The 14,557-nt window shown below is 54.8% G+C and overlaps 5 protein-coding genes and 1 non-coding gene across 6 annotated transcripts; 3 read left to right on the forward strand and 3 right to left on the reverse strand.

Moving 5' to 3' along the window:
* Positions 1-1,380: 1,380 nt before the first annotated feature.
* Positions 1,381-1,932, forward strand: V2A60_007199 (uncharacterized protein; the record flags this gene model as incomplete). The annotated part of the gene is made up of 2 exons (XM_083258485.1): positions 1,381-1,768; positions 1,865-1,932. The coding sequence occupies 2 exons, from the start codon at positions 1,381-1,383 to the stop codon at positions 1,930-1,932; spliced, it is 456 nt and encodes a 151-aa protein (XP_083114611.1).
* Positions 1,933-3,744: 1,812 nt separating this feature from the next.
* Positions 3,745-4,923, forward strand: V2A60_007200 (uncharacterized protein; the record flags this gene model as incomplete). The annotated part of the gene is made up of 4 exons (XM_083258486.1): positions 3,745-3,817; positions 4,153-4,269; positions 4,375-4,592; positions 4,777-4,923. The coding sequence occupies 4 exons, from the start codon at positions 3,745-3,747 to the stop codon at positions 4,921-4,923; spliced, it is 555 nt and encodes a 184-aa protein (XP_083114612.1).
* A 264-nt stretch (positions 4,924-5,187) lies between these two features.
* V2A60_007201 lies at positions 5,188-5,278 on the reverse strand. Its single transcript has one exon. It is a non-coding gene; the product is annotated as a tRNA-Lys (tRNA).
* Positions 5,279-6,068: 790 nt separating this feature from the next.
* V2A60_007202 (O-methyltransferase) lies at positions 6,069-6,788 on the reverse strand (the record flags this gene model as incomplete). The annotated part of the gene is made up of 1 exon (XM_083258487.1): positions 6,069-6,788. One exon carries the CDS (start codon positions 6,786-6,788, stop codon positions 6,069-6,071), a length of 720 nt encoding a protein of 239 aa, XP_083114613.1.
* A 3,176-nt stretch (positions 6,789-9,964) lies between these two features.
* V2A60_007203 (uncharacterized protein) lies at positions 9,965-12,028 on the forward strand (the record flags this gene model as incomplete). Its single annotated transcript, XM_083258488.1, has 1 exon — positions 9,965-12,028. One exon carries the CDS (start codon positions 9,965-9,967, stop codon positions 12,026-12,028), a length of 2,064 nt encoding a protein of 687 aa, XP_083114614.1.
* Positions 12,029-12,456: 428 nt separating this feature from the next.
* On the reverse strand, positions 12,457-13,416 carry V2A60_007204 (uncharacterized protein; the record flags this gene model as incomplete). The annotated part of the gene is made up of 1 exon (XM_083258489.1): positions 12,457-13,416. The coding sequence occupies one exon, from the start codon at positions 13,414-13,416 to the stop codon at positions 12,457-12,459; it is 960 nt and encodes a 319-aa protein (XP_083114615.1).
* Between the last annotated feature and the right edge of the window lie 1,141 nt (positions 13,417-14,557).

Consider the following 14,557-nt stretch of genomic DNA (forward strand, 5'->3'; position numbering starts at 1 on the left):
TCAGACGAAGCCCGTCCACTTTGGTCCTGGTACTCTGTAGCCTCATCAGATTCGTCAGATTCGTGAGATACATTAGATTCACCACCATCACCACCATCACCACCAGGCATGGTCTTTTCTCTTTTCTCCGACACCCGGGGAATGCCAGGTCTGTAACCCGGTTGCCGACTATCGTCGGTCGTTGTCGGCCCCTGCTAGACAGCCAGACAGACAGCCAGACAGACAGCCAGACAGACAGCCAGACAGACAGACAGACAGACAGACGACAGGCAGGCAGGCAGGCAGATGGACGTACACTTGGCGAACCACGATGCGCTATGCACTGCCAAGAGACCCATCTGTCGATCTGCCGCGCTACTAGTTACTCTGTACTGCTGCTGGTGCTGCTACTGGTGCTGCTACTGGTGCTGCTGCTAAGTACTGCCGCCGCCACCACCACGTTTCCGAGTCCCCATTTCCTGCATGCTTTCCATTTTTGGTTTTACATTTTTTTTCTGTCGCAATGTCTCTTCCCCGAATCTTGTTTTTGTCTTGTTCCCGCCTATGCTAGGCCAGATCTGTATTGCCTGTCCTGCTGAATCGATCGGCATTGATGGCCTACTGCCCCCTCATCCCAAGTCGATGCTGGCTCGCAAGCCTCGCATTAGTCGCAGTGTCCTCTCAAACAGCCCATTCGGCCCTCTTTGTTTTTTGCCTCGCCTCGCGACGGCTCGTATGCTCGCGTTTTCTCAGCCGACCAAAATTATACGCAACAGTCATTGGCCGTCATTTAAACTCTAGCCAACTCTTCTTCCCCCGTAGCGACTTGCAGTCTCTCACGTCTGGTACAAACACGCAAAGAGAGAAAACCCCAACCATTGCTCGGCACTTTTCTTTCTGGTCCCTCCCCCCTCGAGCTCTTTTCGAAACCGGATCCCTACAGATAATAAGCGTACGTACCCGATCAAACTGCAGTCCAAAGACAGTTACATCGCAGACTGTGGCACTCCACATTACGAGGGCCAACTGTCGATACCCCCCCGGTACCTGTCGTGCGCCGTCGAACCAAAAGTGACACGGCCGACAACGCAAAGACAGCTGTGCCACGGCCAATCCGGCTGAAATCTCGTCATCAAAACAAATTACCTCTTTGTTTCTGGGGCTTTCCGCCGTCTCTTGCTTTCCTGTTTCAATACTTGTTTTATTTCATCCTTCTTCCTTTGCAGCTCTCTTCACCCGCCTCTCTCTATATATTCTCTCGGCATTCCCACCATGTCCGCCAAGGTGACATACTTTCTCTCCCATCACCACACCGCCCTCCACCAACACCGCCAACACCACCAACACCAACACCAACACCACCACTTACACCAACCACCACCCAGCGACGCTTGCTCCAGGATGACCAACGTGGTAATTGCCGTGCGTCCACCTTGCCGTGCGCAGACCCGGACGCCGCTCTCGCCGCCCATTGTGGTTCAGCTGACCAGCGACGAGTGCGGCTCCGGCATCCACTTCTTCACCACGGCCGTGCTCCTGGACCCGTCGTCCGGCGCCGTCGCCGAGGGTCTCCTCGAAGGAACGACGGCGGCTACGGGCGTGCTGCTCAACCCGTCCACCATGGTGTTTGCCTTTGCCGACCTGTCGATCGGGGCAGCAGGTTTGTACGCACTGCGCCTCGACGTCTACGGCATGTATCCCGACAGCACCGACGGTGCTACGTTGATTGCGCAGCTGGAGACGACGGAGATTTCGGTTCAAGACGACCCGGTGTCGAGTCAGCCGCCATGTACGTGTCACTTTTTTTTCTCATTGAATCCACATGTCTCTTTCTGGTATGGCAAAAAGACGTGTTCATGCTGACAATGCGAGAATCATAAAACAGCGTCGACGGAGGAGGAGATGATACAGCTGCTCAGAGACGCTGGTGTTCCACTATCGCCGCCACAGTGAAGTCCAGGGCAAAAAAAATGGCAAGCGTACGCCATCTCAGATTGACACGTGAAATTGGAGGCCTGCGGTGTGTGCGTGCATTCTCCGATGGAGTGGTAACCACCCATAGTTGGCTTGACAGGGGGGGCAAGGGTTTGCCAGGATCGTCCGTTGTTCATCGGATCTGACATGGTGGTCTCAGTTGAGCTATGGCGCTTTGGGACAGGACTGATGGCCAAGGCCCATCTTTGATGTCTTGTGCCATTATTATGGGAGGAAATAATTAATGATGGACACAGTGTAGAAGAAGGGGGAGGGGGGGCATGTTTAGTTTTTAGTTTTTTTTTCTTTTGTTTTTTTTTGTTTACCTTGAATTGGGCGTATTACGAGGGCGATGCTATCTATCTACAGAGAAAAGTGTTTTTTATTAAAAGCATTGAAGAAACGAAAAAGATGTTTACACATGTTCTGGAAATGAATTGTTAAATGAGCCTCTTCTCTCTTTCCCTTGGGTGGATTTTCTGCGACCGCACGGTTCCCGGAGTTGATGCCGATATTTCAGGGTTACATTTCCAACAGCGTTCCTGACCAGGCTACTTTTTTTCCTGTTTTCTTGTGTGGCCTCTTGTCTTTGGTACCAAGCAAGGCAACTCACCCCCCTTCCGAGAACCTTCGGGGAGGAAACAGAAGCAATTTGGAAGCTTTTAGAAATAACTCTCTATACTGGGTGCTCAAATGAGAAACACACACACACACACACACACACACACACACACATGTCTCATAAAATCCTCTCTACTTTTTTCTTTTTCGTAAATGAACCACTCGGTTGGGCCGCAAGGGGAGGGGGGGCGAAGGGCCTTGTTTCTTCAAGGGAAGGGGTTCAGGGCCTTTTTAGGTTTGAAAGACCAAAGACAACAAGGAGCGAGCAAGAGGAGGAAAGACACGCATGGAATAGAAAAAAAAGAAAAAAAGACCAAAAAAAGGAAAGAAAATGGACTTGTTTGAGATGGCAGACAAGAAGGGCTGTAAAAAAAAGGGAATTAAAAAAGGGAATTAAAAAAGGGAATTAAAAAAGGGAATTAAAAAAGGGAATTAAAAAGAAAAGAAAAAGGGAAAAAAAGAGGAAAATCAGGCCATGTCAAGTCAAACTCAGTGGTTTTGACTTAACCTAGCTAGGTACGGAGTACTTAGTGCGTTTTTCTCTCTCTGTCCGGCCAGGCCACGAACCAACCCAACCCTTGTCTTGCTGATGTAGCTGTGGAATGGAATGCCCAGTGTGTCGCCCTGTCCGGTAGCGCCTGTTTCTTGTCTTGCATAGATGTATGTATGTATGTGTGCGCGTGTGTGGTGTGTGTGTGTGTGTGTGAAGAGGTAAATTTTCTCTCAACATGTTTCTAGATATTGTTTTGGAAAAAAAAGATGCTGTACTCTTGATAGTCTTTTTGTCTTGAAGTTTTTTTTTCTCAATCTGGCAACTAAGCGAGAGAACAAAGGAAACCACCAAAAAATCATAAAAAAAATAAAGAAAGGAGAGAGAGAGAGAGAGAGAGAAATAGCGAAAGATTGTAAAAAAGAGAGAGTAGAGAGAAATGACAAGATTCCAAGACGTAAATTGGTAAATGCATGGATTACAGATCAATTACTGGTACAGAGTGCTTGACAAGGCATGAAAACACACACATACATCACGGTCACGTGCAGCGACTCACTTTGCAAAAGTTGGTGCTGATTCATCCGTTACCTTGTCCACGGTGTGGTCTTTGTGCGAAGCAGAAGAATACGCAAGAGGAAATAAGAGACGTTTCTGCTTCTTCTTTTTTTTAAGAAAAAATGGTATACTACTACTCCTCGGCCGTCGTTGACCCGCCCGGCTTCATTTACGTCGGCAAAGATAAATTCGAGAGTGAGGAAAAACCGCAACCCCCCACCCCCCCCCCCTTCATCGTGTGATGCATACGAGTCCCTCCAGCGATATCAATGTTGACTTTTCCGTTGTTGTTTTACTTTTAAGATGAGGATCTCATAAAATTCGGCTGGGACCAAGACATCTGGTGCGTCTTCTTCGTCGAGCTGGCGTTGTGACTGCTTTGCGCCCTCTCGTTTGCTAGGTATCAACATACTCACACCTCTAGGGTACGACAAACACTCACCACTCGACCTTGGAACTCGCATCCAATCTAGCTAAGAATTCTTGCTCGACCGAACCAAACTGACCCCCTCGTCTCCAGTTTCACGTAGACAAGCTGTCCAGCGCGCACATCTATCTCCGGATGCAAGAGGGCCAGAAATGGGATTCCCTGCCCCAAGAGCTCGTCATGGACCTCGCCCAACTCACAAAGGCCAATTCCATCGAGGGTAAATACAACCTCACTTTACCACCACCGTGCTTGCCAGCTTTTTTCTTTTTTTTTCGTCCGTCGACTAACCGTGCCAATAAAAAATTATACATGTATAAAACAGGCAACAAAAAAGACAACATCACCGTCATCTACACGCCCTGGTCCAATCTGAAAAAGGACGGCTCCATGGACGTCGGCCAGGTCTCGTTCAAGAACCCGCGCCTGGTGCGTCGCGTCGTCGTGCCCCAGCGCGAGAACCCCATTGTCAACCGCCTCAACAAGACCAAGACCGAGGTCAAGCAGCCCGACTTGAAGCAGCAAAAGGATGACCGGGACAAGGTGATTCGTCGCAAAGCCAACGCCTCTCTTCAAATCAAGGCAAGTCTTGGTCCTCGCATCGCTCGACGTGGGCTTTGCTCGAACCCCCCACGTCGAGCGATGCGAGAAAAAAAAAAGAAAAAAGAAAAAAGAAAAAAGAGAGACTTGGGTTCTTCTTTGCTGACTAGACAATTTTCCTGTGTAGAAAAAGGAAGAGGCACGACAAGCGCAAGAGTGGAAGGAGAAAAAGTGGCAAAAGGAACATGCTTATGACGACTTGTTTACAGAGGAAAACATGGACATGCAGAGCAACCAGAACCGCACTGCCGACTGGGAGGACGATTTCATGTAAAAGATGCAAAGAATTAAAAACTATAAAAAAAATGAAAGAAAGAAACAATACACCCTCCCGAACCAACGGGTTACATTTGGCGCTTTTCTAGATTACACACAAATTCAACCATTTTATGAAGAAGAGAGAATGGCAACAAAAACAGAAAAAAAAAAAAAAAATGTATTCCTTTCCCCACGTCGAGCGAAGGGAGGGGAAAAAAAGGAAAAAAAAAATCAAGTCTGCCCGACTCCTGGTTCAATCATGCGAAATTTTTATAGGAAAAGCCCGATGCGGGGGTCGAACCCGCAGCCTTGAGATGGTGAAATCCTCTTGTACTAAGAGTCTCACGCTCTACCGATTGAGCTAACCAGGCGGTTTTCGAATTTCGAATTCGAGTTTCCAGACTTGGTTGTTGAAACGGCGGAGCTTAATAAGTACTATAAAGGGATTTATGCCCAATCTTGGCCGTGGTACACTGACTAGGCTGCCCGTGCTGCCCAACGTACGTGATCGACACGAGACTGATGTAAAGAATGACGCACTCTTTTTGCTTCTGAACTTGTACCGCATTTTCCATTTCCCCATCTTTTTTGTTCTCTTTCTTTAGTCTTTTTCTCTCTTTAATTCCTTTTTTCTCTCCGTCTTTTTTGCCGAGATGCGAGTGCTATTCCACATGGAAGTGGCTGTACAATGTGAAGTCAAGTTTGCACAAGGCTTGCATGCCGCTAGCTACTCGTTTTCTGTTGAAAGAAATCGTAGCTTATACCCGAGACACTTGGAAAACATCCCCAAAATTACTTTCCAGCCACCGCGGCAATCTTGTAACCAACGTCTCGACACGACTCTGCAAGCTTCCGAGCTGTACTTGCGATTTGGCGGCACACCCGAGTGGTCTGATGTAGGAATCTCCTTTTATTCGTCATATATCGAATTACCATATTTGAAAGAGTCAACCTTGTTAAAACCGACCAACAAGAATAAAAGAAAAGTGCCTGCGTAAAGGATTACACCAGCGACATCGGGACAAGGGCCGGGCTTCATATTACAAAACACTCAATATTCTTTCAGAGTTGAAGATGGCTCAAGATCGCTAGCAACTTATTCAAGCTACAGAAGGCTATAAATAACAAGAGCCTGGTACCGAAATGTTTCATCAAACAGGGCTACTTGGTCCTGACCGTAAACTCGTTGCCGTGCTTCTCGTGAGCGGTGAGCTGCAGGGAGAGGTAGCCGTTGCGCGGGTCGCGCACGTACTCGAGATAGTCGCGCTCCGCCTCGGTCGTGTTGTCGGCCAGGATGACGGCGCCCGGGTTCAGATGGGGCTCCAGGAGCTTCAGGACCGGCCGGTACAGCGACCAGGCGCCGTCGAGCAGCACCAGGTCAATCTTGCCGCCGACGCCGCCCGCCAGCGTCTCGCACGCGTCGCCGACGCGGAACTCGACGAGGTCGGCCAGCCCGGCGGCGGCGACGTTGGCCCTGGCGCGCTCGACCTTGGTTGGCTCCAGCTCCGTACTGATCAGGTGGACGCCGCTGCCGTTGTCGTTATCGTTGTCCTTGTCGTTGTCGCGCAGCGCCGCGGCCGCGTAGATGGTGGACACGCCCATGGACGTGCCAAACTCGACGATGCGCCGCGCCTTGGCCGCGCGCGCGCTCATGTAGATGTGGCGCCCAAACTCGGGCGACACGGACAGGAAGTTGTCGGCGTACTGCTTGTACGTGCCTCGCAGGTCGCTCCGCTCCGACGCGAGCAGCTTGGCGACCCAGTCGCCCTGCAGGGCCGGGTGGTCGGGGTCCTGGTCGCGCATCCACCCGTCGGCGACGTCGGCCTCCTTGTGGAGCCTTGCGAGAACGTCTGCGACGATGCCGGTGCTGATGGAACCCATGACGAAAGGTACGGGGCGCGACTTGTAACTAGCTTGTCTGGTGATGGGGGAGTGCGGTAGAGTATAGAGAAGCTCGTTGAGGTTGGAAGGATGTGTAAGCAGCTTTGTTGCCGAGAAACATGCAGTGCTTTGTCTGGAACGAGCTACTTATATAGTTATTGCGGTGTCGCGTGTGCAGGAGTGTCGGCTTTGTGGCCGGTCGTCTCGGTACTGGGCCAAGTGCGAGCGAGCTGAGGCGAGCCTGGCAGGTGGTAAAGCTGGACTCGTCATCACGTACGGATGCATCCATCTGTACCTGGAAAGGACAGTCCCCTTCATCTATTCGGTAGTCCGGGAGTCCGAGTGCCGAAAGTGAGTTACGCCTTCTCTGGTTGACGATGAGCCAATCATGTTCATGCTGCCGTATCCTTTCCCGTTTGCAGAAATGGTCTAAGCGCTACTTTTTCTCGAGAGAGCTGCATCATGACTCAATTGCCTAGATCTTCTTTGCCAAGGGATATGTATTACGCCGTGTACCAGCCACGCAGAGCGACGCGCACGCGGCCGTAAGCGCAATTCAGTATCTCCGCGCCGAGTTCCGTTCCGCCCCGCTCCGTGCCGCCCCGCCCAACACCTTCTCTCCGGACATGTGCCACGCGGCCGCCACTCCACCCGGACTCTAGCCTGAGACTGGATTCCTAATTGGGAATGCGAGAATCCACTATTCCAACCTCTCGGCAAGCGTTTGAAGAGTTGGCTGCTCGATACCACGTATAACAACGATAACGTGTACGATAAAAGAGGAAACAATGCCAATGCGGTGCAATATCGTAGGACAAAGGATTTATCGCTCTTCGAGGAGGGCTTCCAGACCACCCAGCGCGGGTAACTCAGCTCGCATGGTCTTGGGGATGAGGGTCGTGGTGGGCGCTATGAGAATCTGCACAGAATTTGGTTCGGATGGATCCCCATGCTGTCAGGGCATCTTTGGCTGCCTCATCGGTCGCGATTAGCCTCGCAACTGCAAAGGAAGCCATGCACAGTGCCATGCGGCTCGCACTGTACCGAACATGCATGCGTTCACGCCTAAGGCAACAAAATCATCCCCTTACATATAGCAAGCGCCCCGCATACTTATCCCGTGCAGTCACCTCGTTTCTGCTTTGCACACTTGGAATCCTACTGGTTTACCATCGACGTTGCAACTTTCAGCGCTTCACCGACTCTTTTGTCACCATGACTTCCGTAAAAGACATAAAATCGAAATTAGCCCATATTACCGGAAAGCTGACGGCAGGGGGTACGAATGCACAGATGAAGGAATGGTATCATGAGTATACTTAGTAAAGCGCTTAACGAGGAACTCAAGGCTGCCGAGGCTGCCGAGGCTGCTAAAGCAAGTTCTCCAACAACTCCGACGATAACATGAGAGAGGCTTGTCGATACAACTGAATGTAGGCCCAGTCTTGAGATGGTTGGCATCGCCAATGGACAACTTATGTCCATGTGGCCACTTCCAGCCTCCAGCTGGCTAATTCTGGCGACCTTCTAGGTCTGACAACTTGGGTTCCTTTCTTAGAAGAGAAAATGGGGCACTGAGTTTTCGGAAGCTATATTGGCTTTTACTAAGATTGTATAACACGGACAATTTTGGTGCAATGAGAAGACGACAGCGCATGAGATATTCTTCAAAATTTAGTGCCATCGATTTGGAAATCATGGCCAATTACCACCCAAGTTCTAAGCACTGGCCGCCACTTTGCATATTGGTTGCTCACGGATGGGCTTCGGACTATCCGACCCAAGCCTAACATGTACTTTTGCCATGGCATTATAATACACACTCATCTAATCGGCAGCAATGGGAGAAACCATCCATTCTACATGGAGCAGTCGTACCTGTCCGCAAGGCCATGCTTTCGATTCAGCATCCGCCAGAAATGCTGGGAGTTGTGTGGCGTAATGTAGCTGTCAAATCTGCACGCATCATCGATACACCTTCGTTTCGCCGGGGGCAAGTCACATTCTTGCCAGAAAGCGGCTTCGCTCGTAGGCGCTCTTTCATCACCGCCGTCGCGGATCGATCGCCGTCTCTTGGCCAGATCACAATCTTCGTCGGGATCGCCGGCGCCCCGTGTTGGATGTCATAGGGAAACTATTTACCACCTACAAGGGCGTAACGCACCCAGTGGTGTCGACGAGGCTGGTCCGCAGGGTGTCCATCCCGCTGTTGGCGCGGGTGCAATGTCCAACATTGGTCGGGTGGCTGCCATGCTCTCGATGCAGCAGATATAATAGTGGCGTGGTTGACTGTCGGGGACACCTGCGCTTTGCGACCATGGTAACTAGGACTCTCGGGCTTGGCACAAGGACCCGGGTAATACGACGGAAGAGGATAGTGAGTAAGAAGGGTGAGCATGACTAAGTAGAAGCAGAACGAGCAGGACTACAAAGATGGCTTTGTGTTGACGGACAACTGGTGCAAGGTCGTGATGGGGCGATGGAGAAACAGTCGAATTGGGCACGACCAGTTCTCGATTCACGGCCACGGCGAGTATGAGGGGGTACTTGGCGCGACACGCGACACGAATTGAGCGATGCGGTGCACCTGGGGGCTCAAAAGAGTTGCTCGAGTTGTCAAAACCGAGCAAAATGTAACAGCCGCCCTGTGAGGTATACTGGCGGAAGATTCGTACATGTTGATGTGGAGCAAAATTAGGAGGTCAGAAGCATTCCCTCCTCGATGCCACCCAACCTGCGAGTTACACCTATAGAGTTGTGTATGGGTACTTGATTTTTGATTGATAAGTAGAGTTGGGCTCCTGTTTCAAAATAGTGGCTGCAAAAATACGTTGCCATGGTGTGAAACGTTTGGGGCCGAGAAGCTGGCTACATTGGGGGCGGTTCTCTGAGCAGACTGCTTTGCAAAGTTTGGGCTACAGCCGGTGCAACGCTTTCGAACGAGAAAGGAACCCGGCAGCCTTGGTTATATTTTTCTTCTTCTCGTTGTACAAGGCGAATCTCAGGTCAAAAGTCGCAAGTCGGCAGCGAGTTATCCAGGGTAGCTCATTTCCCGGGGACCTTGCTTTGTCTTGGCGGAGACAAGCCTCGTGGCAAAGAAATGAGACTCCCTTTTTTCCCCAGGTCTGCTTCATCGCGCATCATCTCATCGCTTTTGGCTTGCACTTTCTGTCCAAATGGACTCTCGGTATGGAGCCTTTACCATTCCACGCCGTCCCGTCACCAGCGCCGGCCCACCACCCGTAGTAGATTCGCCGTGGCTGCCGCCGCCACCACCGCCGCCGTATTCGGCCCTCCCTGATCGGCCTCCGCTGCCGCCGCGCCTGCGCTCCAGCAAGTCGGTCGCGCAACTACACGTGCAGCAGCAGCACCACCACTACTCCTCCCAGCCGCCAGACCTTCCGCCCCCGCCCCATCTCTCCAGGGAGAAGCAGGCGGCCACACTGCCTCCGGGCTTCGTGTTCCAAGAGGTAGCACCCCCCGCAGCGGCGTCTGCCCACTCCCTGCCGCCGCCGCCGTTGCTGCCGCCAGGCGGCCGCCCGGTCCGACGAGCCAAGAGCTCCGTGGACCTGCGCCGGCCGCAAACCTCTGGCAGTCCCTCTCTCAAGAGTGAGTCATCGTCGTCGTCGACGTCATCGTCGTGGAAAAAGGCGCTCGACGAGGCGCAGTACCTCGCCGGCGGGCTCATCAGCAGCCCGGTGGAATCGACCCGACACCACAGCATCATCCGGCACTCGGGCGCGCTGGTCTGGTATCGCGGGCCGGACACGGCCGTCACCATCACGGTCTTGTCGGACGAGCCGCTGCCGCCAACGCGCGCGCTGTGGCTGCAGCAAAAGGGCTTCTCCGGCAGCGTGGGCATGTCGCTCAAGGCCATGGTCGGCACCACCGGCGACTGGCTGGACGTGACGCCGGCCGCGCAGGCGCAGGCGGCGCACATCCCGGCCAGCGAGGAGCGCGGCATCCAGCGCGACCTGAGGCGCTTTGCGCGCAGGGCTGCCGGCGGCCGGGCGCGGAGCCACCTCCCGCGCGAGACGCACATTGTGCGGATCCCCGCCGCCGCGCAGGACGGCTACTTTCGCATCGTCCTGTGCGCAGGCGCGGGCGCGGGCGCGGGCACGGGCGCGGCGGCGGCGGCGACGGCGACCGCAGGCAAAGTGCTCGCCGGCAGCCCCGTGTTCCGGCTCGCCAGCACGTCGGCGGACGTCAGCGTCATGCGCGGCGCCGGCCTGCGCACCATGCCGCTCGAGGTCGGCGCCAAGGTCGCCAGCGCCGTCGCCGCTACCTACGTGAGCGCGGCGACGGGGGCGGCCGCCGGTGCGGCGCGCATGGGCGCCGGCAAGGTGGCGGGCGCGGCGGCGAAAAAGGTCGCCGCCAGGGCGTACCGCGAGTGCGCGCGGGCGGGCGCCGTTGACGCCGTCAAGGACAGCTGGCTGAGGAGCAGCAGCAGCACGGCGGCGCGGTACGAGCGCGCCGTGTCGTCGGCCATGATGCAGCCCACGGTCGGCGTCGTCGGCCCAGAGGCAGGCCCGGAGGCCCCGTTCCCGATCAAGTGCGCGGGGCGCGTGGTCGCCGGCACCGGCTACACCCTGGCCAAGTACGGCTTCCCGACGGCGAACCTGGCGGGCGTGCCGGAGGAGCTGACGCTGCGCATGGCGGGCTCGTTTGCGGCGTGGGCGCGTCCCGCCGGCATGCCGCGGCGCAAGGGCGGCCCCCAGAAGGACGACGACGTCGACGACGGGGAGCAACCGGCGTGGCGCGAGGCCGTGGTGACGATTGGCCCTGCGGAGAATGCGACGCCGAGCATCGTGCGCAAAAACGTCGTCGCGGTGCACATCCTGCACGAGCTCGACGACGACGAGGCCAGCGACCTCTGCGGCTCTTCGCTGCAGCTGCTGCTGATGGGGTTTCTGGGGCCTCTGCCGCCGCCGCCGCCGCCGCCGACAGACGGACGTGCGACTACGGCTGGGGACGACGCGGCGATGCAGAGGCACGCGGATCATCTGCTGACGACGCTGGCGACGCTCTCGCGACCCCGGTGGCGGCCAGAGCCGACGCTCGAAGGCATCAGAGCCCGCAAGAGCGGGCACCGGACGTGGAGCGAGCGGCTGGACGGCGTGACGGGCGCGGTGGCGGCGCGCGTAGACAGCGTGCCGGTGCACCGGGCGGGTATACGCAGCGAGGCGGGGGCGCTGAGGGACGCGAGTTTTGGGAATGGAGGGCTGTGGATACAAAGATAGTGCGTGTGTGTGTGTACGTGAGCGCGGGCTGGCTTGCTGGTCCTGTCGTGTAAGTGTGTATCAGCAACGACGAGGGTAGAAGATGGTTGTGGCGGACTTTTGCTGAAGGGTTGGGCGTCACGAGGTCGTGTTGAGACTAGAAGCGGCTGCAGAGCATACAAAGGCCATTCCTAATAAAATTGTAGAGTAAATGTAATATACTGTACTAGATTTAGTCGAGTGCTGTTGCCTGTAAGCTGTATCTTGCACCTCTGTACTGCATAGTGATGACTAGCAAGATTACAATCCTCGATGGAAGCATCAACATACATCTGGCGAAACACGATCCTCCTCCACATACCACCGACCGTTTCTTTCTGTAGAAAAAAAAAAGGAACATAAAGACTACTAAAAATCATCTACAAAAGCGTCCCTCTCCCCTGCCGGCCCTACGCCAACGTCTCCCGAATGGCCTCCTCGAGCGTCTCGCCGCCCAGCCCGAGGGCCTGCAGCTTGCCGGCGAGGGCCCTGTCAATCTTGTGCTCAAAGTCGGCGCCGGAGCCCTCCATGGCGTGTGTGACAAAGAAGCGGGCGTGGGCGGCGGCCTCGTCGCCGCGGGCGAGGGCCTCGTCGCAGTCTCTGAGGACGTCGGCGACGTCGCGCTCCTCGACGGTCCAGTTGGAGGTGCCGTCGCCGTGGCCGGCGGTGACGCGCTGCGCGGCGCTCAGCAGTTCGCGCTGGGTAAAGCACAAGGACGGCGCGTAGACGGCGGCGTTGCGCAGCGCGGCGAGGTCCGGCTCGGGCAGGCTCAGGACGGCGGCGAGGGCGCGGCCGGCGTGACCGGCGGTGGCGCTGCAGACGCGGCCCTCGGCGCCGCGCCAGACCGTGGCGGTGCGGGCGCGGGCGTCGACGCCCCAGAGGCCCATGCCGACGGCGTACTCGACCCATGGGCCGACGGCGACCGACACCCATCCGCCGCCGCCGCCGCTAGCCCCGAAGGTCTCCTCAATCAGGTCGCGCACGCGCTTCTTAGCCTGCAGCAGGGCATTGTCGCGAACCAGCCCCGCCGCGAACGGGTCCGGGCCGGACTCGGCGGGGAACACGTACCGCACGCCGGCGGCGGCGGCGGCCCGCACCGCCGGCTCCTGCGCCGTCAGGATGCGCGCCAGCGGCGGCATCAGCACCACCGCGTCCTGGCCCGCAAACGCCGACGCCAGGAACGCCTCCGACAGCAGGTCGCCGCGCGCGACGCGCACGCCCGCCGGGAACGACGACGTCGCGTCCGCCCGCTGCACCGCCGTCACGGAGTGCCCGGCGGGCGAGGCCAGGAGCGCGGCGACCAGCGGCCGGCCGAGAGTGCCGCTGGCGCCGATGATGGCAATCTTGCGGCCTTGCGGGGTGATGGACATGCTTGGTGAGGAGACTTGTATTTTTTTTTTTCGGGTTGGAGTTGTTGTCGGTTGTGAGAAACGGGGTGGGCAAAAAGGCTGCGATAAGAGGTTGGAGATGGAAACTGGACGTTGTGTCGATGATGAGAGACTGGATCTGAAGGAATAAAAAAAGCGAAAGATGAAAAGGGTGTTTATATAGATGGCTGATTCTCAGCTAATTTATTTCTCTTTTTTGTCTTGTCACCAGTGGGATGGTGTAATCACGGATCGTCATAGACAGAGACCGACTGGCCCCCGTCAAAAGTATCCCGCCACATTATAAATGCAAGTTGGGTGACATTGGCGAGAAGGGGGGACAATCTACTGTAATTTTTCAAGCTTCTCCGGTCTATGTACTACTTTCATCGTTGTACCTCGCCAGTTATAATATGACCGTTCTCAGACCCTTTTTTCTTCGCCCTTCTTCTTCTAGCCCGTTGCCAATCTATTTTCAGGCTCTTTCGTCCGCGGCTGAACGCACGTCGTCGCTTTACTACTAGTTACCAGTCCATGGCAAAAATGGGGGGTTGATTCCGACGATTCCGACAGTTCCAGAGGTGGATCGAAGAGCCCTTTTACGTCGCGGTGGACGTGTATGTCTTTCTTGTTGGAAAAGAATAAAATACAATAAAATAAAAGACAAGTCATGGCACGAGGTGGGGGAGCCGACAATGGCACATTGCCGTGTAGCTTGTCCGCGGCGGACATGTTGGGACGATGTCTGTGCGGCGGACTGCGTCTATTGCGAAGATGATGAGCTGCTTAATCGACCCTGTCCCCCGTTGTTGCTGTTCCCATTCGTTATTGCTTTCCTTTGTTACTGTCATTCTTTGCTATCCTCCTTCGTTACTGTCATTCTTCTTTATTGTCCTCCTTCGTTACTATTCCACTTCGTTACTGCTTTCCTTTGTTATTGTCCTCTTTCGTTACTATTCCACATTCGTTACTATTCCAATTTGTTACCATTCCAATTCGTTACTGTTTCTATTTGTCACAGCTCCCTTTCATCACAAGGAGATTTCGCATGTTTACAGTCATACTATCATCACATTGGCATCTGTACGAAAAAAAAGACGGCGATTCAAAGATAATAAATCATGAATTATCATTCAATTCTTCA

This window comes from Cordyceps javanica, chromosome 4 (assembly GCF_051103115.1).
Source record: "Cordyceps javanica chromosome 4, complete sequence".
NCBI lineage: Eukaryota > Fungi > Ascomycota > Sordariomycetes > Hypocreales > Cordycipitaceae > Cordyceps > Cordyceps javanica.